This window comes from Eurypyga helias, unplaced genomic scaffold (assembly GCF_000690775.1).
Source record: "Eurypyga helias isolate BGI_N326 unplaced genomic scaffold, ASM69077v1 scaffold37868, whole genome shotgun sequence".
Classification (NCBI taxonomy): Eukaryota; Metazoa; Chordata; class Aves; order Eurypygiformes; family Eurypygidae; genus Eurypyga; species Eurypyga helias.
In genome coordinates, this window is record NW_010268252.1 from 16,145 (window position 1) to 42,385 (window position 26,241).

The window sequence follows — 26,241 nt, forward strand, 5'->3', positions numbered from 1 at the left end:
TCAGAAAGAGACATACCCTGTTCCCTTCCCTCGACAATTTAAGAGCCATCAGACAAAACGCACAAAGTCTACACTGTCCACTGATGCTCCCTATTGTGATTTCTGGCAACAAAACTGCTTACTTTATTAGCATTAAAAAAAAAAAAAATCTGTAATTGTTGACACAATCTGTAAATCTCTGGAAAAGTCCAATTTACTGTTAAGGTATGTAATTTTCATCAAAGAGGTGAAATAGATAAGAGACAGATAAAAACTGATCTAAAAATAAATGAATAATAACACAGATGGTATGTTATTTGGCTTGCCGGTACTCAGAACATGTTTCATCAGTGTCAGAAGAAAGTTTAGGAACCTTACCATAAAAAGAGATAATTGAAATTAAAAAATATTTTACAGAATTAAACTAGTGTTTTAGTCTTTGCGTTTGATACTCATAATCCCAGGAAGGAATAAAGCTAATGTTTTCTTAGAAAGCAAGATGATCATAAATTATATTTTCTGTAATTTCTACAGGTTAACCAAGAAGGTATTTTATGACAATAAGAAATACATGTAAGGTACCAAAAGAGACCATTAACTCTGAATAACTGTTTTAAGCACAAATACTTAAGGCATAGAAATTTGCTTTTCCATTTCCTTACCACACAGACATCTGCCTGTTTACAAGAACATGTAGGACTAATTAACAGTTCAAGCTGGGACCGAAGTTTCTCATCATCACCCAGAACCTGATTAAATTTCTTCACAAAATCTTGTGCTTTTCCAGGATCTGGAAGGTTTTCTGTATGATTAAACACAATTTCACATAAGATAAATCTGCCTTTCAGTATGCCAAGATTCACAGAAACACAATTTCCAGGAATGCTGTAATAACAGCTATAGAACATAATGACACTTACTTGCTATGGTCATCAGCTTTCCAAACATGGCAGCACTGTTTGCTTCTGACTGAGGACAACAGCAAAAACAAACGAACAAATCAGTGCTATCTCCTTTATAAAATATACCTTTAAGCTGATCTGTTAGTTCTTCTGCAGCACTTCATTCTAATCTGGAATCTTATGGTTTATGTCTTTGGTTTAAGAGTAAACATCAGAATAGTGTAACAGTATCATTAACAGCGACTACACACAGAAAAAGGGGGGAAAAAATCATGCAATATCAAAGAACTGCAAAAATTTACTAATTCATATAATAGATTAAAATCAAATGTTGGGAAAAAACCTCAAAAATCCCTCCAAATAAACAACTCCACAAAGCCCACCCTCACATCAAAACACCATAGCAAACCCCTTCTGTTTAACGTTTCTGCTAGTTTGAAGACATGCTTATTAGTAAAACTCTAGTATAAATACTCAAACACTTTTGTTCTCAAACAAACAAAACACTGCTTTATGCTACAACATATTCCACTCTCAAAATAGGTTATAAAATGAGAAACAAAAGTATATCAAAGGCAAACAAAAACCATGGAAATTTTTTAACTTTTTCCAACGTTATTGGCCAGCAATATAAAATAACAGTAAACATAAGGAGGCTGTATACCTTTAAGCATCACTGAAAGTAACTTTACTTAACGAGAATGGAATGTTGTCTATATATGGGAATCAAAAGAACAATAAAGTCACACTGAACAAATGATACAGCATTACAAAACCCCAGTAAATCAGTCTAACGTGTCCATTGGATAAGGTGTGAGTATTTGCAAAACCGTACAGTGGGCTGCTTATGCAAGTCTAGTAATTCTCGTACGTGACTCCTCAGCATGTTCTGGCACTTCCACATCTCATTCAGTGCTCTGCAAAAGCGCAAAACCAGAAAAGAAAAGCTCAGCCATTTGCTCATGACAAGAACATGCTGGAAGTATTAGCAGTCAAGATTGATTATTTACTTATCTTACAAGTGCAACATCTGCTAGGTGCAATCACAACATACCAAGTATTAAAAATAACCGTTTCAAACAAGGTGGAACTGATTTTCTCTTTTTACAAAACATCATCTTACTATTCTACTTAGAACCATTTCACATATGCAAGACAGCCACAGTATGTCTTACAACTGCCCAGATTATCTTGAAAATAGTATTTTCAACATAAAAAACAGGCCAGATATCTTCTAGATATCTTCATCGTGGACCCTAATACAGAGCAAATCCTCTGCACTGTTTTCATTTCATGAATACGAATGGATAACACCACTCCTCAATTATCAAGGTATCTTTTTGTCTCGGGGACATGTAGAGTTTGTATATAAAAGTGAAATGTTTCTAAATACTACCTGCAAATAACGCTAAGCATCAATTACTTCACAATTTTATTTAAATCCTGGTAATACAAGTAAGACTATACAGGTGTTGGAAAAGCCTGTGAAAGCAAGTATTTGCTGAACACAAACTATACTCACTTGACAGCATTTGGATCCAAGCTAGCATACAAATAGTACAAGCACTTCATTCGCTCTTCTGTTTCCAAATTGTGTGGAACGAGATATTGAGCAAAGATTTTCTCGACCAGTAATCTGCAGGAAAAGAAGAGATAAAAACTGTACATTTCCAAAAGTGGTGGTATCTTTCAGACAAGCTGAAAGAACAAGAAATATCGGAAGTCACTGAAACTAGACTTTTCAACAGAAAAAAGAAAAATACTGGTCTTTCTCATCTGTAAAGACCCCTTCCACTGCTGACACAAAGATTAGCAAGAACTGCTTCTTGAGAGTTTTTCCATGTTCTTTCATTTTCACCTCCTAGAGGGAGTATTTGCTTTATTTGTCACCATATAAATTCTCTTTTTCTTTAGGCTCTGAGAATCTCCCTTTGTCCAGTCTCATACATAAGAGAAAGGGATAAAGACAAGAAAAAGCCCAAATGAAGGATAAAGAATACGAGATTATAACTCACGAGTTATATTGCCCGTGTGTTTAGAAAATTGGATGGACTGTGTCTTAAAGATCACAGCATTCCTACAGCTCTTCAAGTGCTAAAAGCACTAACTTTCTAATTCTAACAATGATAATACTGAAAACCATTTATTCCTCCACTCAAGATGAGGAAAACAACCTAAAGGTGTGAACTGAGCAAGAACTTCGTTATCAGCCTTAAAAAACAGTAGAATTTGAATTAAAATTCAGGGTACCAAACTGAACTAGAGCAACACTGAAAATCAAGCCACCAATCTTTCTGTGTGGATACCCAGAAAGCAAACAGCATACAAGCCATGCCCATTCATGCAAAGACCAGTTTCAGTGGCTTAACCAGACTTTCAGAAGAGATCATGTCAGAGAAAAACTCGGCTTTGATGACACAGTCTTCTCTTAAAACTCCTTGCCTTGTTTCCTTGACGGTGCTCTGCATTTCCTGTGAGCCGGAATATTGAAAACATCTGCCCTGTTCACCATGGAACTTTGATTCATTCCCTGCTCCCTATCAAACCCGTGTACTGACAGTGAGACATGAACACGCTAGGAAAAAAACCCCATGAACGAATCAAATATGCAAATTAAAGTGTATTTGATGTACATACATACGCAGAATTGGCTTTGTATAAACTATGTGGAGATTTCCTAACTTTTCACAATTTGAAACTTCTACCTCGGCAGACTTTCAGTGTAATTTTGGTGTATTCAGTCTCATGACCTATCTTTTATTAAAAAAAAGAGGAAAAAAAAGGAAAAAAAAAAAGAAAAAAGAAAAAAAGGCAACTAATCAAATATGTTAACTCTGGCCCACTTACGGCCAGCCAGATGAACAAATAAAGAGCCTTCACCAATGCAGCGTTAAGAACTCACTGTCATAACTGGCAACTGAAGGAGGCTATTAGCCCATTCAGTCTAATCACGAAGATCATGAAATATATACTGAGGTAGCAGACTGTATAAGCGAGATGCTCAGAAACACTATAATGGAATGGCTGATTTCCAAGTCTGCTGTATTAAAAATGTAGGCTGAAATTCTATCTTTGTGTGATCTCATAGTTTGGCTATCCTCATGAAAGACAGAAAATTAATGGTGAGAGTTGAAAACTATCTTCCAAAACACTGGCCAAAATACTTTTCTCTAAGCCAAAATGGTATTTCAAAAAAACCAAAAGCGACGGAGTGACAAAACAGGGAAGACTAGACAATAGTAGAAGCACCCCTGGTATTCCTTCAGATTTTGTTCTACCAAGAAGATCCTTTTCTACGTGGCATAACAAAAGGAGTTGTCTGTGTATGTACTGTGGTGTGTACATGCACGATGCTGGCAGATCAGGGATTTCAATATGCTAGGCCCTGGCATGTAGTAACTCAAAGAAGAACTGGCTATAGTAAATGCAAATTCTTTCCTACACAGTAGTTAGTTAATGACAATCTAGAATCATCACACATCTAGTTCCCTCAGTAAATACATGAGCAGATAATGCAACCATCCTGAATATCTCAGTACATGTCTTAATGGTTATTTATTACATTTATCATACTTAAAGCCATAAATACCGAATGGGAAATAACAGCTTTCTCAGAATAAGCACTTATTTTCAGAGTATCTCTTATCACTATACAATTAAAGTTAGAAAGGCTTAGGTTGACTCACTTGTCATCAATGCTATTTTGATAATATATGTGCAAAAGTTTATCCTTTATCCAGCTCACTTTCTCTGCAGCATCTTTTCCAGCCTCGGCATGAAGACAATACTTCTTGTATAGCTGGGCAAGACCCATCATAGCTTCTTTTCTTACTCGCCACTTGAAGGGAAGAAATGAAAAGGAGATGGGGAAGTGGTTTTGGTAAATAAAGATCAAACACATAAAAATACAGTAAAGAGGTAGAAGTGTGAAAGACAAAACGGCCACATTCTACCCTCCTACATTTAGACACTTCAAAAGCTTAAAAATGCTGTTTAGAGCCTCTAAATGAGAATTTGTAAAGCCTATATAAGGGGTTTCTTCCCTATACTATGCAGATTAAATATTATCTGTACAGAGGAACCCAGTACTCCTCTGTGCTAGGCAACGAAAGCCTAGGAGCTAGTCAGTATATAAATGTTAGGTACAGCTTAATATGTATGCCCGAATAAGTGCCTTCTTGAGCCAGGATTTGGAAGACTTATCTATTTAGAGATAGGCACGAATCAGAGGTGTCAGCATTCTTTGCTCCACAGCCTTACATTGTCTTACAGCACACTTGTCTAGAAATGGGAGATCCAGAGCTCAGGCCTAGTTACACTTGCTAAGGTTTGAACTCTTAGGCCACTTTCCAAGACAGTGGGAGAAGCCCTTTTTGATGAAGCCTTGAAATAATCCCTGTAAGACTCCAGGTATCCAGGAAAAAGCCAGACTGCAACATGGGTTCACATCCTTGCTTTTCATGGTCACTACTTTATCCCCTCTTGTAAACAGGAAGTGTCCCATTATTAAGCACTTTAACAGGCAAGATCCATAAGCTCTCCTACAGTGACTTGTGGAAAGAATCACCTCAGAACAGAGTGAGGATTAATGTGGAGAGAACACTGTCTCCCACTAAATGGTTTTACACAGAAAGCCTCAGAAAAAACTTGTTTTTCGCTCACCATTTTAAAGAAATGCATGAAATTCAGACTGCAAGAGAGAATTTCTTCCAGAACACACTAGATATCAATTTTGGCCTTGAACTCCAAGGACTAACAACGCTCAAAAAATTTTACCCTATCAAATATAAATGTAGAAACTATTATTCACCCTGTGCATAACTTTTATGTCGTTAAACTCAGGGCTTGTTTTAATAACACCAAGTGAGATATTACACATTTAATTTCTTAGTAGTTTTATTGTGTGACTTCCTTTTCTTGAAGGGCAAATAAAAGAAAAATGTTGAAGATGATATGGCTTGTGCCAGCACAACAGCCTTTGGCATCACTAGCTGCTGGAGTAGATTACAGCAAGAACATGATGGAAAAAATAAAATTGTATTTTGTTACATATTTCTTAACTAATAAAACCACAAGTAAGAGGTCAAGACAGTAATGACTTTGACAGCATGTAGTGCAATACTTTGTTTTCACAAAAGAGAAAAATTTTAGATATAAATAGATGTTATTGTTTAACTTCTCTGCAGGAATTCATTCACACCCTTTGTGATTAAGGCATATTTTAAAGAAAATAAAGATCTGAAAGAGAAGCATTTTCAGAAGAGTATGAATATTTTTCTGCATTCAGATATACCCTTTCAAAGCAAGCGACAACTTTGCCAGTTCTCCCACATGAGACAGGACGGACAGCAAAACTATTGTCAGAAGGTAACAGACAAGGATTGCAAGAAATTTTTCTAGAAAATTGAAGCCTACAACAACAGCAGAGTACTTAACAAGAGGTTATAAGGAAAGGAAAATTGGATTGTCACTGGATTTCCAAAATTGCTGCAGACAGTAGAAGTCAGAGCATACAGAACGGCAGTTTCAGGCAGAATTTGGGAGGCACTGGACAGAATCCCTCAGAGAATGCTTTGAGACACTCTGGACGCAAGTCACTGAACAGGAGATGACACAGGTATAAAAAACAGAGTAAGGTCGTACTGAGACTTCAAGCTGAAACAAGATACAAAGTGGGGTAAAAGATGAAGGCAAATGAAAACAAAAGGGAACATAATAATCAATTTCAAAGGGAGCAGATCAATAAACACAGCTAAAGGAAGTATTACTCTGATTTAATTAACAAAAGAATTTTGACAGTCTTAGCTTCTGTGGTTAACCAGCATAATTAAACTCCACTGAAGACTGCTGGGCTGAGTTAAAACACCCTGTTATTGAAAGGTCCACACAATCCCGTACCTTTTGGGATAGCTAACCTATTCCCTTCCACAGAGCTAATAATATTAAAATCTTAAACTTTCTCCTTCATCTAGAAAAAGCCACAATATTTTTTAGTACACAGAGCGAAGGAGGAGTTAAAACTAACACATGCAGAAAGATGCATAAAGAGAAAGAAAATGGGAGTCTGTTCATACAGCTCCTTATTCTACAGCTTCTGACTTCAAGTTGATGATGTGAAAGTTTGTTCCCACAAAGGGACTAAGCAAAGGCTGTTGAGAGAAATGGGAACGGAAGTCAGCTGTGAAAACTCAGTCCTCTTCAGGTTCTTAAGGTTACTCCATTATAAAGGAAGAGTACGTGAACCATTTTTAGAAGCTTTAAAAAAAAAAAAAAAATTTTTTTAATGTCTCCTGAAACTAATTATTCTGAAAAGTGAAGACAGTGGAAAGAGCCTAGAGACAGTGGTCCAACGGAAAATTCCTCAGAACAATTCTTACCAAAGACTAGATTCCAGTTTTTGGGAAGCATCTGTTTCCAGAGTTACTTTTCCAACTGGACCAATAAAAATTGATTTAAAAGCTATAGGAGTGGGCAGAGATTGTTTGGGAGGTGTTTTTGTCATTTTTTAATAGCTGTAATCATTGTGTAAATGCGCACACAGACCAAGTTAGCCAAGGACATTTTTTTTAAACAATGAAGTACCGTCTTTTAGCCAACACCTTCTACCCTAAAAAAAAAGTCATTAGACTATCTTTACTAATACTGTGCCAATTAGAATATGTCCAGGAGAAAAACCAGACCACATAAATGGCATAACAGTTATCATGCTTTAAATTTCCAGTTTTCTAGCTCCCACGTTGTTTTAGAAAGAAAAAAAGCAGAACTGAAGTGACAGATTAGTGTGTTTAAACCATCAGCATTTTACATCAGCCTGCTGGGCAAGTGTTCTTTCTCTTGTAATATCTACATTCATTTGATAGATGATTACAGGCCCAGAAAGAATTAAATCAAGTCAAACTGATGAATGATCAGACAGGATTTGCAGTAGATTTGTCCCACAGAAACCTGTCTACAAAGGAGTAAATGCAGCCAGCAGAAGATAATAAAGTTCTTTAAAGCCAAAGAATAATTAAAATAGGTACAATGCACTATGTGTGAAATGGAAAAAATCCCACACAGAAAAAAAGACAGTTACATGGACATATGAATGCCCCTCTCCCAAACTGGAGAAATACCCTTTAAAAAAAATGCTTAAACTTTACAAGGCCTTGATATTCCCTTTATAACACTAATTATATTTACAAAGACATGCTATATTGTTAATGTCTACTTCAAATGCTAAGTATCTGTTGTAGTCATTTCCAGTCAATCCTCAATTTTCATTTCTCCTCAGGATGTATTTTCATTAAAGCGCTCTCAGGAGATCTTTAGAAGAGAAACATCGTGTAGAGGTGAAGTTAGTCTTCACTGCTGAGTGCCTGAAAGGCACATAACCTTGAAACGTGATGTATATCAACCCTGTGACTGATGTGAAATCACAGAGTCAAATGTATCAGGAACATTAAGAGGTAGCACACCAGGTTTAAGGCGGTACGAACTGAAAATCTTCAGCTCTGTAGAGATGAGCTTTACAGCTGGACACCTGGCTGCCTCTTACTGACGGCAACATGCGAAGGAGAACAGACACACTATGAACACGACAATAACAATCATCCCATTCAGACCAGGCTGAAGTCCGAGTGGAAAGTGGTGATTACACTAGAAGTTTTTAGGTCTCATAAATGACTTTCTGGACATGTTTGTTTAATGGCTGAAGAGGAAGGAAGGGTGGTCTTCATCACACCTGAGAAACATGCAAGGTCGAGCTGCAGGGACAACTAACTGAGGAGATGCTTTATAATAGTAAATAACTCAAAATTGGTATTTCTCTGTGCAAAGACGACATCCTTTTCTCAAAATCCATTACAGTAACATTTAAAAAGGGCAACATAAAAAGAGAAAACCATTTAAAAAAAGATAAACTAGCTAGAATGAAATAATTTATAGAGTGGATGCCCCTATCAAAAAGGTAACAACAACAACAACAACAAATCAACAAGGCTACACGGCACAGTGAAGTCTGCTATTAGAACATCATCCTCCCACGAGCATGGAGCCACATTCCAAAGTGGAAAAAGTACAAGCTCTGGCAAGTGGAAGGTAAATCCTTGATGAAGCACAGCAAAAGTTTCAGACACAAATTATTAAAAGCATATTCATTAAATATCTTCACCGAAGCCTCCAGAAGCAAGAAGCCTTCCAGACTCTTTTCTAGGGCTGAAAAACAAACAAGATTTCTTCCAGAAGAGGCCTGAAGAGGTATCTTAAGGCTTCTCATTTGAAGACATTTTAAGACAAATTACCGAACAGTAACAAAATCATTAAGACCAGGTGGTATACCATCCCTTACTTCTACAGGAATTTAAAAGTGATACACCAAATACTAACTAATCTGTTACTGCAATCTGTCAATGAACAGACTGAAGAGAGCAAATGTGAAAGAAACCAAAGGGTCCCAAGAGGAACACAGATTTTGAATAAGGCAAACAGGTTGAAACAAAACCAGTAGCAACAGCAAAGAGAAGACACTGCTGAAAAATGAACTTAAGGGAATGAATCATTACTCTTTGCATAATGGGAAGTTTTGTCTAAGAAAAAATAAATTCTAGCAGACCCGCAAGTGTATCAGTAAAATGCATTAGGAACCCAAAAAGTGTCCAACAAAGTCTCACACCAGAGGATCTTAAAATAAAAACCCCGTTGTGAATTGATTAAAACCTAGAAGACAATGGGTGGCAGTAAATGACGGGTCTTCACAATGAAGGGAACAAAGGAAACCTTCTGATGGAGTTAGAAGGGAATCTGTGACACTTAACATATGAAGAATTACTAGGAAATTAAGTGAACAGTGTGTATAAAATTTACTGAGGTAGTGAGGTCCAACATTATAATGAAGAACTGCAGGAAAATGTCACTCTACTGAATCATTACACTTTGAAATTAAAAAAAATTCAGAGTAAGGCCAGGTTTGGCCTCCTGTATTAACTCTGCATGTACAGTTTTAGGCAGTGTATCATCTGAAAATGTTCAGGAAAGATACTGATAACATAGATATTTTCCAAAATTGTCAGCTCAGCGTTCAATGAAAAGTGTAAGAGACACACAGAATGTTTACGAATAATAATTAAAAAAATCATCATAAGGTATGTACACAACACGGTGCACCTTGAAGGCCATCGCCAAGACCTGTCACCTTGGTTCCAGCAGGTGACAGAACAATCAGACCAGAATGATCACAAGTATGCAAGAATCAATTTGTGCAGAAGTTAATCAGGTGACTCTAGCTTAGAAAGCAAATAAGTGGAGAAGATGTGATATACTTATTAATAAATAATACATGTGTCAACAACCATTTATTATTTTACATAACGCAAGAACTACGAGATGAAGTTTAAAACAAACAAGTGAAGTTTCTTTTTTCCACACATGCATTAAATTTGAATTGACTGATGCTGTTGCCACAGATGCTTAAAGATACAAATAAGTTTAAGAAAGAACTTGATAAATTCAAAGCGATGAACATCATTATCAAGCAGATTTAAGAAGTCCTTAAATCATAAATTGCTGGAAGCCAAAACTGAACACTCTAAGTAGTATAGTGGGCTATAGGGACCCGTGGCCTAAACACTCTTGGCAATTCTTAGGTCCTTACAGCATGCTTGTGTTCCTCACAAGTCAATGATCTATTTGCTCGACAACACTTGATTGGTGCCTCCGTAATACAGAATCCATATGAAGATATTCTGGCAAGACACATCCCACCCCCCCGGCAGCATTCTAGTTAATAGTGAACTCTCAGCTTCTGTTTCTCTGGCTTTGTTTTTTTTGGCTTTTTTTTTTACAAAAGTATATTAGAAGCAGATATTCCTGAAAACAAAATATTAACACTTACCCGTTTGTCTAGCGTTCTTTCCCTTACAAAGCCAAGCAGCTGGTCATTGACTAAAGAAAGATCTCTCTTGCCCGCAGTAATAATTGTAACAATAACATCATGTCGAATGGCTTCTTCTGGGTCATGTGATCTAACCTTCAAATATTCTGTTACGATCAGAAACAATTAAAACCTTGGCTTTTTTATGTAGATATGACGTATTCAGATTTATGAATAAAGGTTAAAAGAATTAATAGTCAGTCACATATCACAACCATATAATCTATTAAACATATAACTGCCTACAGGAAAGATCTGTTCCAGCGTTTTCTATGTTAAATATAAGCCAATTATATAACTGTAAATATCAGAATATGAAAGTGAATAGGTTTTACGATAACCTCATTTACAACACGCAATGAAGTGAAATAAAGCTGATTAGAATATACTGAAAATAAAGGGAGGTGGGGGAGTGAGAAGAACTAAAAAGAGCAGATATTCTCATTCCCAAAGAGCTAAGAAGGTAAAGAATAAATGACAAATACTGAAAATTGCTGTAGGTTAGCTTGCATCAAAAAAGAACAGTATTTTCAGTTAAGTCTGAAATTCTGCTCATCGCTGAAATGATGCTGAAGTGAAGGAAGAAACTTCACAGTTTAGAACAGCACAACAGCATTTTCTGAACTCAGTGGCAGAGTAATGAGGAACACACTGCTTCTGAAAATTCATCAAGATGTTGCACCAATATTTGCTCTGACTTGCCAAAAGTTTCATGAGAATCTGAAATTACTTTAAATCTCATTCTGCAACGGGTAGCTTCTTAAAGTCTCCCCCTGACCAAGCCCACACAATGTCACACGCTCCTCTGTAACAGCTAGCGCTCGTCTTCAGCGGAGAGCAATTACTCAGTAGTTAGCTCTTCCATCCAGCATCACACATTGCACTTGGTGCATTTTAGAACTATACTGCTATGTACAGAAATAATTACATTCCTTCCTTGCTCATTTCTTAAATTATTCTAAACCCCTGTATGAGCATCTCACCAGTGAGGTCTTTTGCTAAGTCTGGATGGTTCATTAAACAATGACTGGCGAATTTCACACTCTCTAATCTCACAGGGACATGGATATCATTGAACCTAGAGGGATAGAAGATGAATGTTAATTTTTAATTAGCCTTGCAAATCAAGATTATTCTCTATGTAGTAACATGTGTTGATACTGTGTTCCATTAACTATTAGAATACTCTTGTACGGCAAAATAATACAACAGAAGTGAGGTACATTATGGAGAGAAATTCAAAACACAGAATTTTTATGTTATTTCTTGTGAAATTAAGTCAAGAGTAAAATAAAAGGATGAATGCGTTATATGCAGATGAAAGGTTGACCCAGGAGATTTTGTGCACTGACTTTGAACATAATTCTCCATACACTGTCAATCACAGAATCATAGAATCGTTTGGGTTGGAAGGGACCTTAAAGACCATCTAGTTCCAACCCCCCTGCCATGGGCAGGGACACCTTCCACTAGACCAGGTTGCTCAAAGCCTCATCCAGCCTGGCCTTGAACACTTCCAGGGATGAGGCATCCACAGCTTCTCTGGGCAACCTGTTCCAGTGCTTCACCAATCATATGCATGTGTGTGTGTATATATATATATGTATATATATATATCTGAAATGATAAAAACCCAAATCATCATATAACACATACCATTTGAAAATATTCACCTTTTAAAAAATTGTAATTTCTTTATTTACTTCAAAGGAAGTACCTCTTCACTCAAAAAAGTAAATGACAAATAAAACAGATGTAGTTGTAGATACAGCTGAACAGCATGAAATTCCAGACAATGCTGGCACATCTACTGTGTAATTTCTAATGTGCTGTCTATCTAACCTATACTGCCATAGCTACACAGCAATGTAGCAGCAGTCCTACAGGCTGCTTCACTCTAAAATATAACTGCATGTAATTCTCTGCTTCGAAGATTTAACAAAAGAATGTTTAAATGCAAACAAGCAGCTACATCCCTCTAAAAACCCAATGAAAAATGCAATAATATCAGAAAATTCAGAACAAAAAGAAGCGAAAAATCAGAATTCTATCCCTGTTTATCTTACCGCCCCAGAAAGCACTGCCAAAGAGGGCGATTTTGTGTGGCCAGATCAGAATCTTTGGAACCAAAGAGTTTAGCCAGAAGTCGAACAACAGCCAAACGTTCTTCTCCATCATTGCTCTGAAAATTCAAAACATGAAAAAGGAACTGTTCATCATTATGTCTAATATCTTAACAATAATTTCTGGCTTCCTTTTCCTTCTGCTTTTGTTAAGTTAGTGAGAAGAAAGTGCGTTTGAAATAGTATCTGACAATCCTCAGTCTCCCTAATTAGATTATTAGATGAATATGAGTAAAAATATACAAATACCTAGTATGTTAACATAATACAGCTACTGAATATATGGCTGTGTCTTGAAAATTCCTTCTCCTTCAGAAGTAAAAACCCACACACGGTGGTTTGAATAACACATATCCCTAACAATTTCAACAATTAATGATCTTGTATTTTAAAACATACTTAGAAACTATTTTATGTGTGTGGAAAATACACCCATTAGGATATTATAGATAGATGTCCACTAACAAAAGATAGCTGTAATTTCACCAAATACCTATTTCTTGTTTATATTTGTTTGTTGCCACCATGCCCTCTGTGTACTTGCACACAGATAAAATTATTTCTCTTGTCCACTTACAATCTTAAAGACAAGTAACTTTTTAACTGAAAAATCCAACCCCCAAATCAGGATAAATTAACTACTTCCAAGGATTCAAAAGAAGTCAGCTGACTTATTAGTCGACTATGACAAATCTGAGAAAATATTTGGAAATACTTTGTCTATTATTAAAATACTATTTTAGAAAATAAAATTCAGCAAATCAGTACTGAAGCTGACACACGTGCATTTCATGAGATAAGCCAACAACAACCTAATTACTTCATAAGCTTCAGGTGAAATCCCAAAATTAAGTACATATAACTTTTGCATTAGATCATATGAATTTATCATTAAAGTTATTGTATATTTTTTGTGCATAATACACATCTGCAAGCACAGGAAGCATACAATTGCACGTAACTTTCCAGTGTCCTTCCTTTACTATTACATTTATCTTTACTTTAAAGTGATAAGTATAAAATTTTTATCCCTTCAGTGGAACATTTATTAAATCTTCAGCTCTGCACTCTTAATATCCACGTAAATTTTATTACTCATCCAAAGCCACGTTGTAACCTACCTTCAGCTTGAACTCAAGCTGTGGCATGACAGACAGCAGTAAGTGAGGATCTATGGCAAAAAGCTCTTGTATCAAGTCAAACACATGTTCTGATAAGTCACTTACTGAAGACTTGCCCAGTACCAGAACCTGGTTAAAAAACTGGAATGCAAACAATACTATTTAGCAGGTTTTCCTTAATTAATGCAAACACTACGTTAAAAGAGTTCTTTAAAATATCATTAATACTTCAATTCTCTTGGAAGGCACGCGATACATATTTTTTCATTACATCAAAGTTTTTCACCCTTACAGTTTTGGCTCAAGGAAATTACAAACAAAATGAAAATAGATTCCATGAGAATCGATTAATTTGTGGTAATTTGCTAATTTAAAATATAAATAACCATCCTCCCAGCAAAATTAACAGCTAATAAAAGAATTGTTAATTTAAGATGCATATTCATCCAGTACAAGTTAAGGGAAAAAATAATCTTAATTTTAAATTTCTTATCATTTAAACCCAATCCAAATTGAAGATTACCAAATGTTGAAAAATAAGCTTCTCTACTTTTAATCCATTTTAAAGAATGTCAGGTGACTTTGTGTCTTGTGTTATTTGAAGGTAATGTATCAAGGTTGTTGGTGATCTAACAAAAAAACCCCGAAGTAGTCTAAATTATGAATGATTTCTTTTGGATTTGTTAGATTTCAGTGCAAATGCTACAAAGCTATTACACACTTGAATAAGAAAGTAAGGAGAATAGTATCAAACCAACTCAAAGGTCACTATGCACTATCCCATTTCCAGCTATGAGTAATTACAAAAGCTTAAAGAAACAGGGGAATTGGGAAGTGGCACTTGTTGGTGAGACTCCTTGAGCTTTTAAATACTTAGTGATTAACCTTTTAGGAATTTTCCTAATTCCCTTTTTAAACTACTCTGATTTTTAAGAATTTCTATTGGCTTCAGCACAAAGGAAAGGCAACAGAGTGGACCAGACTAGCTACACAAGACTGCAGTAGCTACTTTAATAGGTAAAACATACAACACTGACATTCAACAAAAGGAATTATAGGAGAAGCAAGCCTTGTAACAAAACTCGATTCTTTTAGCCTTTACGACTGAAATAAGTTTAGGAAGGGAAAAAAGAATCTAGTAAAGAGCTGGTAGTTTGAAATGCTTCATCCTAAAGCTCAGTATGAAATGAGGCTGTCTGGTTGCTGGACGTATGAAGTACTAACAATTTCTTTTGTTGCAACAGGATTTTTGGCGGTCACCTATTTTCACAGCCTAGATTCAGGTTTACCTACAGACTGAGATGGACAAGAATTAGTTTCCTCTTCACTTATTTCAAACACCTCCCATACTTCTTTAACAAGCAAGTTAACAATATCTATTTGTAAAGTGATATTCTTGTAGCAAAATGTTTAAAAGTCTTTTTTAAAAGTCTTTTTTAAAAAGACTTTTAAACCAACAAACAAATCTCCAATAAGCCAAGACAGTAATGGAAACACTTGTTACTTATAGGTAACATGGATTAAATTTACATACGTTGGCAATACACGGTTCAATGGTCTGGACGGTCCTTTTCAACAGGACTTTTGCAAGATCAAATGCTTGTTTATTAAGGTTCTGAAATACAGAAAAAATAATAATAAATTTTTAAGAGACAAACTGTTTCAGATGTCTTCACTTCTCTCCCCCACCCCTAAAAACCCATGACTTTAGAAAGGTATGTTTTACCACCAATCTATTTGTTTTGTTAATGTTATGTTAATTCCACAACTACAGATTTAGAAAAATCTGAAAACTAGTTTCTCACACACTTAAATCTAACCCGTGACCATCACATCCTTCACATTATTCAAAGATTTTAGCACTCCAGTTGCTACCTTTAGCATTCGTATCTCCTAAAAGTAGTATTCGTATCTGCTAAAGGGTTTTCACATGATCCCATTAAAATTTTTGAAGAAACACTACCGCACCTCCATACTGGTGACTAACATGCACCAAAATTTTGCCACTGAAAAATTAACTAGTCTAACTTACAATTTCAATGTTTTTGTTTCCCCCTCACATTCTCATTAAAGGTACGCTCTGTAGCAAAGTTCAGCCCTGTCTCGAGGGTAAAACTGTGCACTGACTTCTCTGTGGACTGTACCATGCGCTCCAAGATAGACCACAGAAAGCACCTACGCTTGGGCAGTTAGCTGCAAACTTTCCAAGTAAACGTTTGACTGCAACATAACAAATCTGAACATTGTTCTTATTACTCTTGAGCAAGATACGGAATGTAACTGCACATCTGAAAAATGTGACTGTCCAAATCTGCAGAAAATCCAATATGCAGTAACTCAACTCATCTAGGGATTAATGCATCTTGGAGGAAAAAAAATTTAGAAGTGGAGAGTAAAAAAATATTGGATTAGTTGATTTCCCAGAAAATTACAAATGACTGCAGACAGAATACAGGTAAAGCCCAAGGATGACTGATTCTTGGAAAGACAGTATTTGGCAAGTCTACGTTAGAATGACTCCCTCGTGTTCTTTTAGCTGATGAGATGACAAACCAAAAGACATTTCATCAACTGATAGTAACGGGAAACAAATGGCCAAAGGCTCAGACAAATATCTCCTCAGCACTAAACTGATGTCTCATTATAGAAGACAGACAGGTATGTATAAACTCTTCTCAAATTCAAAACAAAACAGATTCTCTCCAAAGCAAATCATGATTAAAATCTAGTTGGCAGGTATGTCTGTATTAAACTAAAGGGCTGCCAACCTCATACAGAAAATGTATTTTATTTGGATCTTCAATACCGCTTCAAAGACTTCTTGCAATGAAGCTGTGTTGGGATTTTTTTCCTGAATAGACAGGCTCACCAGAGCTAAAAAACAAAACCCACAAACCACAAAACAAACAAAAATTAAACCTGCAACCACCCAAACAACCCCCCCAAGAAACCAAACACCAAAACAGCCTAGAAAAGAAATACATATTGATAAAGAAATACTAATAAATAATAAACAAGCAAATAACCGATCTGTTAGGAGAAAGAAACCCTCAAAGGTCTGGATTGGCCATGCTGTAGAGGATGCAGAAGAAAATAATGATTTTAAACCCATGAAATAAATGTTTTTAAGGAATAACCTTGCTAGTAAGTGTGAAGTAAAATATTCACTCCATAGCACTAGTTTTAAAATTAATATAAACAACTACAGTTCGATGCCACAGGTGGTCTGAGAAAAATGTGACGTATCATATGGCTACTGAAAACCTGCATTTACTAGAAGAGAGCCACATTAGCGCACAGAGAGAAGAACGTACAGTGGTAATGGAGGTATAAATTAATATAATTTAGATGCTGAGGCAGGTTCTACTTCATGTCTAGGTACTGATATACGCCACTACTTTTACTGCAGTATTGTCTTAGACAATGTAAGCGAGCTTAAAAAAAAAAAACAAAACAAACACCACAACAAAACTGGGGGGGACGGGTCAGGGGGAAATACCAAAAACAAATGGAATACATTATCCAAAACATATATTTCAGCTCCTTTACAAAGATGAACTTCCATTCAGTGTAACAGTCTAGCCACACTGATACTTTTATTATGTCATAGCAGAGAATGACTAGTATTCAATTACTTTGCACAGACATAAAAGTACTATTATATGTTCTCTACAAGAAAAAAACCTGTGCTTTTCAAGCTATGGTGCTTCTGATTTACATACCCAAGGAAAAACATTTAATATAATCACAGAACTTCCTAGGAGATCTGTTCATGAAAGGAGAACATAACTACTGCAGTCAAACTCTGCTAGGCAGAGCAGACAGAAAACTCTGGTTTTGGGGTTTTTTTTAAACTACCATGGTAAACCAGTAGTTTAAGTGTTGTTGTTACAGGAGACAAACAAGTTAAAACAGACCAAAGCACTGACCGAAGTATGACACGGAACAGTGACTACAGCATATTATTTGCTCAGTTGTGGCCAAGAGCCAGTTAAGAGCTCTCCACCTGTCCTCTAAGAGATACTAAATATGCAACACAACCACATATACCTCCCCCTTGATCAGAGTCTTGCTTGAAAATTTCTTTCATTAGGCAAAATTACATGATTAAGCTAACAACGTTAATGCTAAAGGATCATATTCCCTTCTCCACCTACACCAAGTAAACACCATGTTCAGTTGTACGAGGTTTACCAGGTCATCGCACCCTCAGAGCAATTCCCACAACTGTTAATGACATCACCCAGCTATTTCTAACTGATTAGAAACAACTTCGGAATATTTTAGGACTGTTTAGGCATGTTTTCAAAAGGACTCTCTTTCTATTGTTAGGAATAACAGGCCTCCCTTCTTGTTAGTTGTTTTAATAAACTAAAATATCTCATTGCTGTCAATGAAATAGAGTTGATGGAATGATATTCCCATCTCATGGTCACGACAGAAGGAATGCAGACTGACCTCTCAGACGACAGATACTTTCATGCACCCGTTGCTGAGACTTGACAGGTAAATGACAACAGCCACGGCCTAGTCATTCCTGTGCTTTGCAGTTACATGGATTCTCCCGCTTTAGGTAAGCAGGCATTGTTCCCTTGGTTAAGTGCTCATTTAATTTTAATTATGTAGTCATGGTCAGAGCTGCCTTAATGCTGTCATTATTTTAAATTAATACATGAACAATCAGAAATACATATTTGGTAATCAGAGTACAGATCATTTACTGTAGCTCGTAACCAAAGCTTACTGTTCTCCATACAATCTTCAGGAAGAAGCACAAGTGTTTTGGAAAGGGAATGTTCTTGGTCAATGCAAGGCAACACCAGCCTGTATCTCACTTCCCCTGATTTCACAGCTAAGGGAGTTGTGTTTATTTTCCTTTCAACTTCGCTGAGCCATTATGGCAAAGGTACTTCCAAAGCTCACCTGCAGACCCAGTGACCAGACAAGAAGTCGCAGAGTGAAACCAGGACAGCATCAGTGACAGTATTACCCCTCAGGCAGTAATTAGGTTTTATTAAACAAAAAGTGTAAGGGGGAAAGACACTGGGGGGGAAAAACCCAAACCAGCTATGGAGTCTGACTGGCAAGCTGAGGCAAGCAGCAAGTCACCACAGAAGTCTTGGGGAAGTCTTTTTTTTCCCCTCCCCTTTCCTTTTTTTTTCCTCATTAAGAGCAAACACCAACCAACCAACCCACATCTTCTCAATTAAAAAACTTCCAGCAAACCCAAAACCACCAACAACCCAAAACCCTTAAGAGATAATATTATCCTATTACATATTACATTTGCTAAAGTATAAAAATACTTTATTTCTGCTTCAGTACAGAGTTCCTTAGGGGGCGAGTAGGCAGAATCTCTTGATACTAAATAATCTAGACACAGCTAACGAGCAGCACCAAATTATTCCCAAAGGAAATTTTCAGTCCAGTGTTATCAAGGCTGTGGGGGGGGAGGCATTCATGATGGCTGAAGTGTGTGGGGAGATAAAAACCAATCAAAAGGCAATAAAAATTATTATTATAATGGTATAGTACTGTAATATTTTACTTAGCAGACCTTGTGTGCAGGAATGAGGTTAATCAAAATGGAGTCCAGCAGCTCCTGAGTTACTCCATCGCCTTCCATGATGATAGAACTCATCAAATCCAGCATATGCATTTGTACCTTCTGGTTGTGGCTATTACTAAGACGACAAAGAATATTATTAATACTAAATTTTCGGACCCTGACAAATATTAATAGTACTGTTAAGAAACAATGTCTAACTCTGCCCAGCCTGCCCTCCCTTAGACTCCCCACATCTCAAAACTCAGAACGATTTTATGTGCCTTTCCTGTCTTACAGGAAAGCTTCAAAAACCTAGAACATCCTAACTTTGCTATGGGAAGTGAAAGAAAACTACAATGAAGAAAATAACAACCATGGAAATACAAATGTAGGTAAATGAGTCAGAATGAAGTATACTGTTTTGCCATGGACAAGAAATTTTAAAACATCTACTTTTAGACACACACCCCTCCATATTGTCAGTAATTCGTACTCATTTGCTTTCCCCACATCGCCTCATTTAGAAGAATAAAGACTTATTCTATTCACACACACTTATTTGTAGACTGTGCAAGGACTCAGTCTACCCCAAAACTGATGATATATTGATAATTTAATTGAAGCAATTCAACTTACTTGATAACTGAAAAAAGCGTCCTAAAAAGCTGAATAAAAATTTCATTGCAATCTTCCAACTCAAAGCAGATGTTGTAAGATTTAACCCAAGCTAAATTCTAAAAACAAAAACAGTATATTCAAGATACTACAACTTCACATTAAGTCACATAAATATAATCATGTTAATTCTTTTCTATTAAAGGAAAAGTATTATATAATAGATTGTAAACCCTTTGGGGAAAGAGACTGGATGTTTGGGTTGCATATAAAAAGTTCTTAACACAAAGGGGCTTTACAATATATATCCAGGAATAAATGAAATCTGGAATAATCTGGTTTCTTATTAATAATTTTATATTGACAGAAATAATATAAGTCTGTTTCTAGACTTTTTCCTCATGCAATGAAACAATACAATTTCAAACCTCAATTAAAGATTTACAAACAAGACACTGTTTCTAGATGCATACTGATAAAGACCCCACACTTCTTCTCAAGAGTAGGTTATTCTAATGTTTTTAAACCAAAGTCTTGTATTCCTTCTCCCATCATCAATCTAAGCAGACCTGCATTTTAATCAGCATTTGAAATTCTCTTGATGACGTAATATAACCTTATGGGTACATGATACAGAAAACAATGTACACAATTGTAAGACAAAGGCTAAATGTTAATAAATACCAATCATTTTAACATGTCCTGAACTGCATGAATTTATTAAATGCAAACAGAATTATAACTGCTAACAGAAGCAATTCATTAAACTTTAATGAGTCTGGCATAATAAAAGAGAATAAAAGAAATTTCCCAGGCATACTGGCACATCTGGAGAAAGACATTACATTTCTTAGGCTTACAGAGCAAATACCATCTACTGAAAGTCACAATTATTGTATTACCTCTAACAAGTAAAAGTATCTGTTAAATTGAGGGCTCTTCGTGTCCTCCAAGCCTTTTAATTGTCTTGTAATAAACAAGAATATGTCCTGTCAAAAAACAAGAAAGTGTTGACAAGTTTTATTCAGCAGACAGTACAAATACAACCCTCTAATAGTGACATCTACCCACATTTACAAACTCATTATATGAGAACACTGAACTGTCTTATTTAGGCACTGAAAGCTATTACAAGCACAGATACTGGTTACCCAGTGTTCCTTTACACATCACTGGCCTCTGAAGTACTACACTGTCTCAAAGGACTAAAGCAACATCTCTTTAATTAATTTAACATCAGCATAAATGCAAGGAAGTTTTTGCTTTGTTTTGGTTTTTTTTGGTGGGGTGTGTATGCGTGTGTGTGGTGTCCACTCTGTAAGAGAAAGAGGTAGGAAGAAAGCCTTTATTTTGTGGAGGATTTTTACCTTAAGTTTGTCATGGGAAGTATATGGAGCTTCAGGAGCATAGATACGAAAGATATCAGCCAAGCAACATGCTACGAGGAGGCGCACATCTTTATTGGGATTCCTGAGGAAGAATTCAGATGCAAGGTGCAAGGCTAATGGGAGATACTGCTGCTTCTCATCCTCCGAGTCCTGGTCCATATCCATGAAGGTTTTTACCACCATCTGAAAAACACAGAAAAAAGCCTCATTTGAGTGCTTTCTGCTTTTATTCCTAAATATTAAACAATACTTTATAAAAAGATGCAATGCTATTAATATGTGTTCTACTGCATAATCAAAGTACTACACATTTTTTTGTTAGAACAAACATCAGAAAGAGAGAAGCATTAATCTAATACTTCAAGGCTTATTGAACTTGGTATTTTAAAAGAAGACACCGAAAAATGTTTTGCAGCTCTGCTTATTTTGTCAGCCTTGAGATGCTGACATTTTATTTTGGCCATCTTCAAGGCCAGGCTGGAGGAGGCTTTGAGCAACCTGGTCTAGTGGAAGGTGTCCCTGCCCATGGCAGGGGAGTTGGAACTGGATGGTCTTTAAGGTCCCTTCCAACCCTAACCATTCTATGATTCTATGCAGCACAGAAACTGCTGCACATCAATGAATGAGGTTGGAGATGGCAGCACCTCTTCCTCAAAACAGTCCCTGACCACTTGAAAGTGAGGACTTGCATCAACATGGACAGTATGAGGGGCTGCAAGCCATCTGGCCTAACGTATAGGCCACAGTATAATGCAGCTGCTTTAAGAGCTAGGCTCCTCTAAAGTTCTGGCGTAAGAGGCCAGCCTTAAGCTCTGCCTGCATCTAGCCACAGAGCTCAAGAACTACTTTACGCAGGCAAAACCCCTTTATCGGGTTTAAACGAACTAGATACCAGGTAAGAATTTAATCCCTCATGTAAAAGACTTCTAACGCTGCAGATTTATTCTTTCTGCATACTCAAAACTGCATCTAAGGCCTTATCTATATAATGAAAAAAAATAAACTGAGTGGTTTCCTTATTTCTTCTAGCACCACTAATAACTATGAATTCCTATGAAATGCCACCAAAATTCTTTATTTTTAATAATTACACAACCCCAGTTAACTGAAACATCTAAACGTAATCATTTGGCAAAACTGAAAGTGAAAATTTAGTTTGAAAAAAGTTGCAGGTTTAACTTTAGGAATAGGGTTTGTTAAAGGATGGTGATGACTTCTGTCAGCAGAGAACTAGGACAAGTGCCACAGATTGTCAGTATGACCTTAGTCAAATTGGTTTGTCTCATTCCTCCACATCACCTGATCACCATTAGAGTTAAATTGCGAAGGACAGCCTTATTGCATATCAGTATGATTTAGTATACTCTTACATGTATACCCACAGTATCCACGTTAAAGTAATATAAGAGAAAACACAGAATGCTAAATCTTGGCGGGTCAAATTCTCCTCTAGAATATTAACAGTAAAACACAAGAGGAGATTGAGCTCACCCAGCTAATAAACACATCTCCTACTCTTACCACAATTCTTTTGTTATCGTGTCATTCAAAGACACTAAGGATGTTCCTCCGTTATTAAGCACGCCCCCACTTCCAACATGAAAACACTGTCTTTCAGCTTTACCTCTTCCCTGAGCTCTGGAACCCTGTTTTAAACTTAGTAGATCTTATAAATTAAAATAAATGTTTGACAGCAACCTTTCCTACAGTACTCTACTTAAAAACTCCTCCTCAATTTCTATAAATGTACAAGTACATTCCTTCGTGAAGCAACTTACAGCAAAACCAAAAATCAAGGAAGAAACAGAGGATTAAAAAAAAAAAACCCACCAATACCAAAAAAACCCAAAAACAGAATGAAAGAAAACTTTACAGCCACAGTCCATAAAAATAGAAATTCTACCCGCACAGGCCTGCTTCCCTAAAAATATTCTTAAGCTATATGTTGAAGCATTAGCAGGAAGGACAAAACCATCCTTTTATTGACAGCACAGGTCGGTCTGTTAGGCTGTCACACATGGGCTGTCCTACCTCCACACCAGAATTAAAAAACCAAGCAACCTAGTCTTCAATACCCACCAGATTCTTTCAATAAGGAAGGTTTAAAAATCCAACTAATGAAGCACCACCACCAAACCAATAATCAACACAACACAAAACCAAAAAAGCCACACCACACTTTCTCTGCTGGTGGCAGGACAAGGAATAATGCCTTGACTGGCAGCATGGGATTCAGGGAACTATTACTGAAGGCTTTAAGGATAGGGCAGAAAGGACTAAAAGATCGGTGGATCCTACTCTGGACACTGATGATAAACTGTACTTGTACTGTACAAACTTGTCCCACTAAAGTTCCTTCCAGTCTTTCTACTAATTTTATAGATAACCTATATAAGTGATCTTTTGATCTTTCTCAGAAACCTAATCTCCTTTCTCCCTATGCACATTATAAGCTTCATAACCAGAATACCCACCCAGATTCAGATCTCTCTTTGGGTTCTCGCACTCATATGACAAAGTGCATAAATCTTGCATATATCCCTTCTCTGATATGTCAAAACCGGGTAAGGTAAAGCAGCATGGTGCTGTGAAAACTCACAACTTTTCCATTCAGTACCAACATGTTGGTAACAGAAAGTAATTAAATTAGTCTTCGGCACTGTCTTGCCTGTTTGAAAACACACCAGCCTTATAGATTTTCCTGTGTTGCGCTTGTATTCAGAAGAAACTGCCAGCAAATATCCATAAGCCTATTTCTATTTCCCTGCAAAGCACTCCTTGATATTTCTTTTCTATTACAAAACAACATTTATACAGTAATTGGGACACTGGCAAGCCACAACTGCTATCTGACATACTGATCTATGTTTCCTCCATTGTTTCTTTATAGTCCCATATCTGCTTGTATTTGTGTGTTGTCGTTCGATTCATAATTAAGTCTTTGGTGCACGACGTTCTCTTTATGGCACACACAAAAAAATTAACAGAATACTATCTTGGTCTTTATCTAGGATCCCAGATACCAAATCAATACAAATAATGAATAATATGTATGGGGTACACAAAGTACACAGTATAATGCAAATAACCTAAGTAATATATAAAGAAACTACACAGGGCTATACCATGGTTAAAACCATGATGTAAATTGTTGCTAGTGGCAGGACACATAAGATTTGGGAAAAGGGGAATTAATAAAGACTTACATTTAAGTACAATCCATAAACTGGCTGGACTCTGTCATCATAGTTTAACAAAAGATTTCTATGTATTTCTTGAATATATGCAGTTAACTATATCTAAAATCCTACAGCCTGGGAGTATTCTCCATAGCCAAGCAGCTACTGATACTGATTAAGGTATTACACAACAGAATTATTTCCAAATGCCTGCCAATCTACATATGATGTTAATTGTTAAAATAAAAAAAAAAAAAAGAAAAAGAAGTCCAGGCATTAACTACAGCATATGCTTGGCTCTTCACATCCACTAAAAGGCCAAGAACTCGCTCAAAATCTCAGCAGTTACAGAACTGATACTCTTGCCCCCTAGCACAACTGAAAAATTAGTTATCAAGCAGCAGTTAAGAGAACAACTCACGTCTTCAAAAGCACAGTATGTTGTATGTTTGATGAAATCACTTATTTGTAACAGAACTACATATCCTCAAGTACAACACACTGATCAACAACTGCTCCATGATTTCCTGGGGTACTCCTGTCTTCCTCTCCACAGCCATCCATTTCTTGTTTCCTCTAAGACAGCAACTACCTTCCTTGGTCTAGGAATACAGTTCGCAAATACATCCATAATACAAAGAAACAAAATGACAACACACTTCAAGTTCTTTTCTGGGTTAAGGTCTGACAAAGAAAAGTTACTTGTAGTCACCTGGCATTGGTGTTACTTGAGATACAGAGATTCAACAGAAATATTAACATATAAAGTAAAGCATACTTATCCAGCCCTTCCCAAACATCTTTCTTCATAGTTCTCACACTCCGTACATTTAGCAGTATGCAAGTTGCAGGCCACCTAATAAATATACTTAACAGCTTCTGAAGATGGTCATAACTGGTTGGTTGTTCAGAAAGATTTTCGTAGTTACAACCGGTGTCATCTACCTGGGGTTGTGCAAAGTTTTCAACACCTGCAAGGCATCCTTGTCTCTAAACTGGACAGACATGGATTTGACGGATGGACCACTCAACAGATACGGAACTGGCTGGATGGTCGCACTCAGAGGGTGAATGGCTCCATGTCTGAGTGGAGAACAGTAATGAGCGGCGTTCCTCAGGGGTTGGAACTGATACTGTTTAACATCTTCATTAGTGACATGGATGGTGGTATTGAGTGCAACCTCAGCAAGTTTGCTGACGACACCAAGCTGTGTGGCACGGTCGACACACTGGAGGGAAGGGATGCCATCCAGAGGGACCTGGACAGGCTGGAGAGGTGGGCCACTGCCAACCTCATGGAGTTCAACAAGGCCACGTGCAAGGTCCTGCACCTGGGTTGGGGCAATCCCAAGCACAAGTACAGGCTGGGTGGAGAGTGGATAAAGAGCAGCTCTGAGGAGAAGGACTTGGGGGTACTGGGGGACGAAAAACTGAAAAACTGGGGGACTGAAAATATGAGCCGGCCGTGTGCGCTGG

At 36.8% G+C, this 26,241-nt stretch overlaps 1 protein-coding gene across 1 annotated transcript in view; it reads right to left on the reverse strand.

The window, feature by feature from the left end:
* PDS5A (PDS5, regulator of cohesion maintenance, homolog A (S. cerevisiae)) overlaps nucleotides 1–21,769 on the reverse strand; it is a gene marked incomplete at its 3' end in the record, with an annotated part of 37,403 nt that extends 15,634 nt beyond the window's left edge. Inside the window, exons 1-14 of the mRNA XM_010157704.1 lie at nucleotides 21,566–21,769; nucleotides 21,101–21,187; nucleotides 20,220–20,317; nucleotides 19,593–19,719; nucleotides 15,570–15,650; nucleotides 14,036–14,176; nucleotides 12,858–12,973; nucleotides 11,775–11,869; nucleotides 10,753–10,898; nucleotides 4,568–4,719; nucleotides 2,404–2,517; nucleotides 1,717–1,798; nucleotides 900–948; nucleotides 642–781 (exon numbers count right to left, since the gene is read on the reverse strand). Of these exons, the coding sequence (XP_010156006.1) occupies nucleotides 642–781; nucleotides 900–948; nucleotides 1,717–1,798; nucleotides 2,404–2,517; nucleotides 4,568–4,719; nucleotides 10,753–10,898; nucleotides 11,775–11,869; nucleotides 12,858–12,973; nucleotides 14,036–14,176; nucleotides 15,570–15,650; nucleotides 19,593–19,719; nucleotides 20,220–20,317; nucleotides 21,101–21,187; nucleotides 21,566–21,769 (1,632 nt within the window). The remainder of the gene's footprint in view (nucleotides 1–641; nucleotides 782–899; nucleotides 949–1,716; nucleotides 1,799–2,403; nucleotides 2,518–4,567; nucleotides 4,720–10,752; nucleotides 10,899–11,774; nucleotides 11,870–12,857; nucleotides 12,974–14,035; nucleotides 14,177–15,569; nucleotides 15,651–19,592; nucleotides 19,720–20,219; nucleotides 20,318–21,100; nucleotides 21,188–21,565) is intronic.
* Between the last annotated feature and the right edge of the window lie 4,472 nt (nucleotides 21,770–26,241).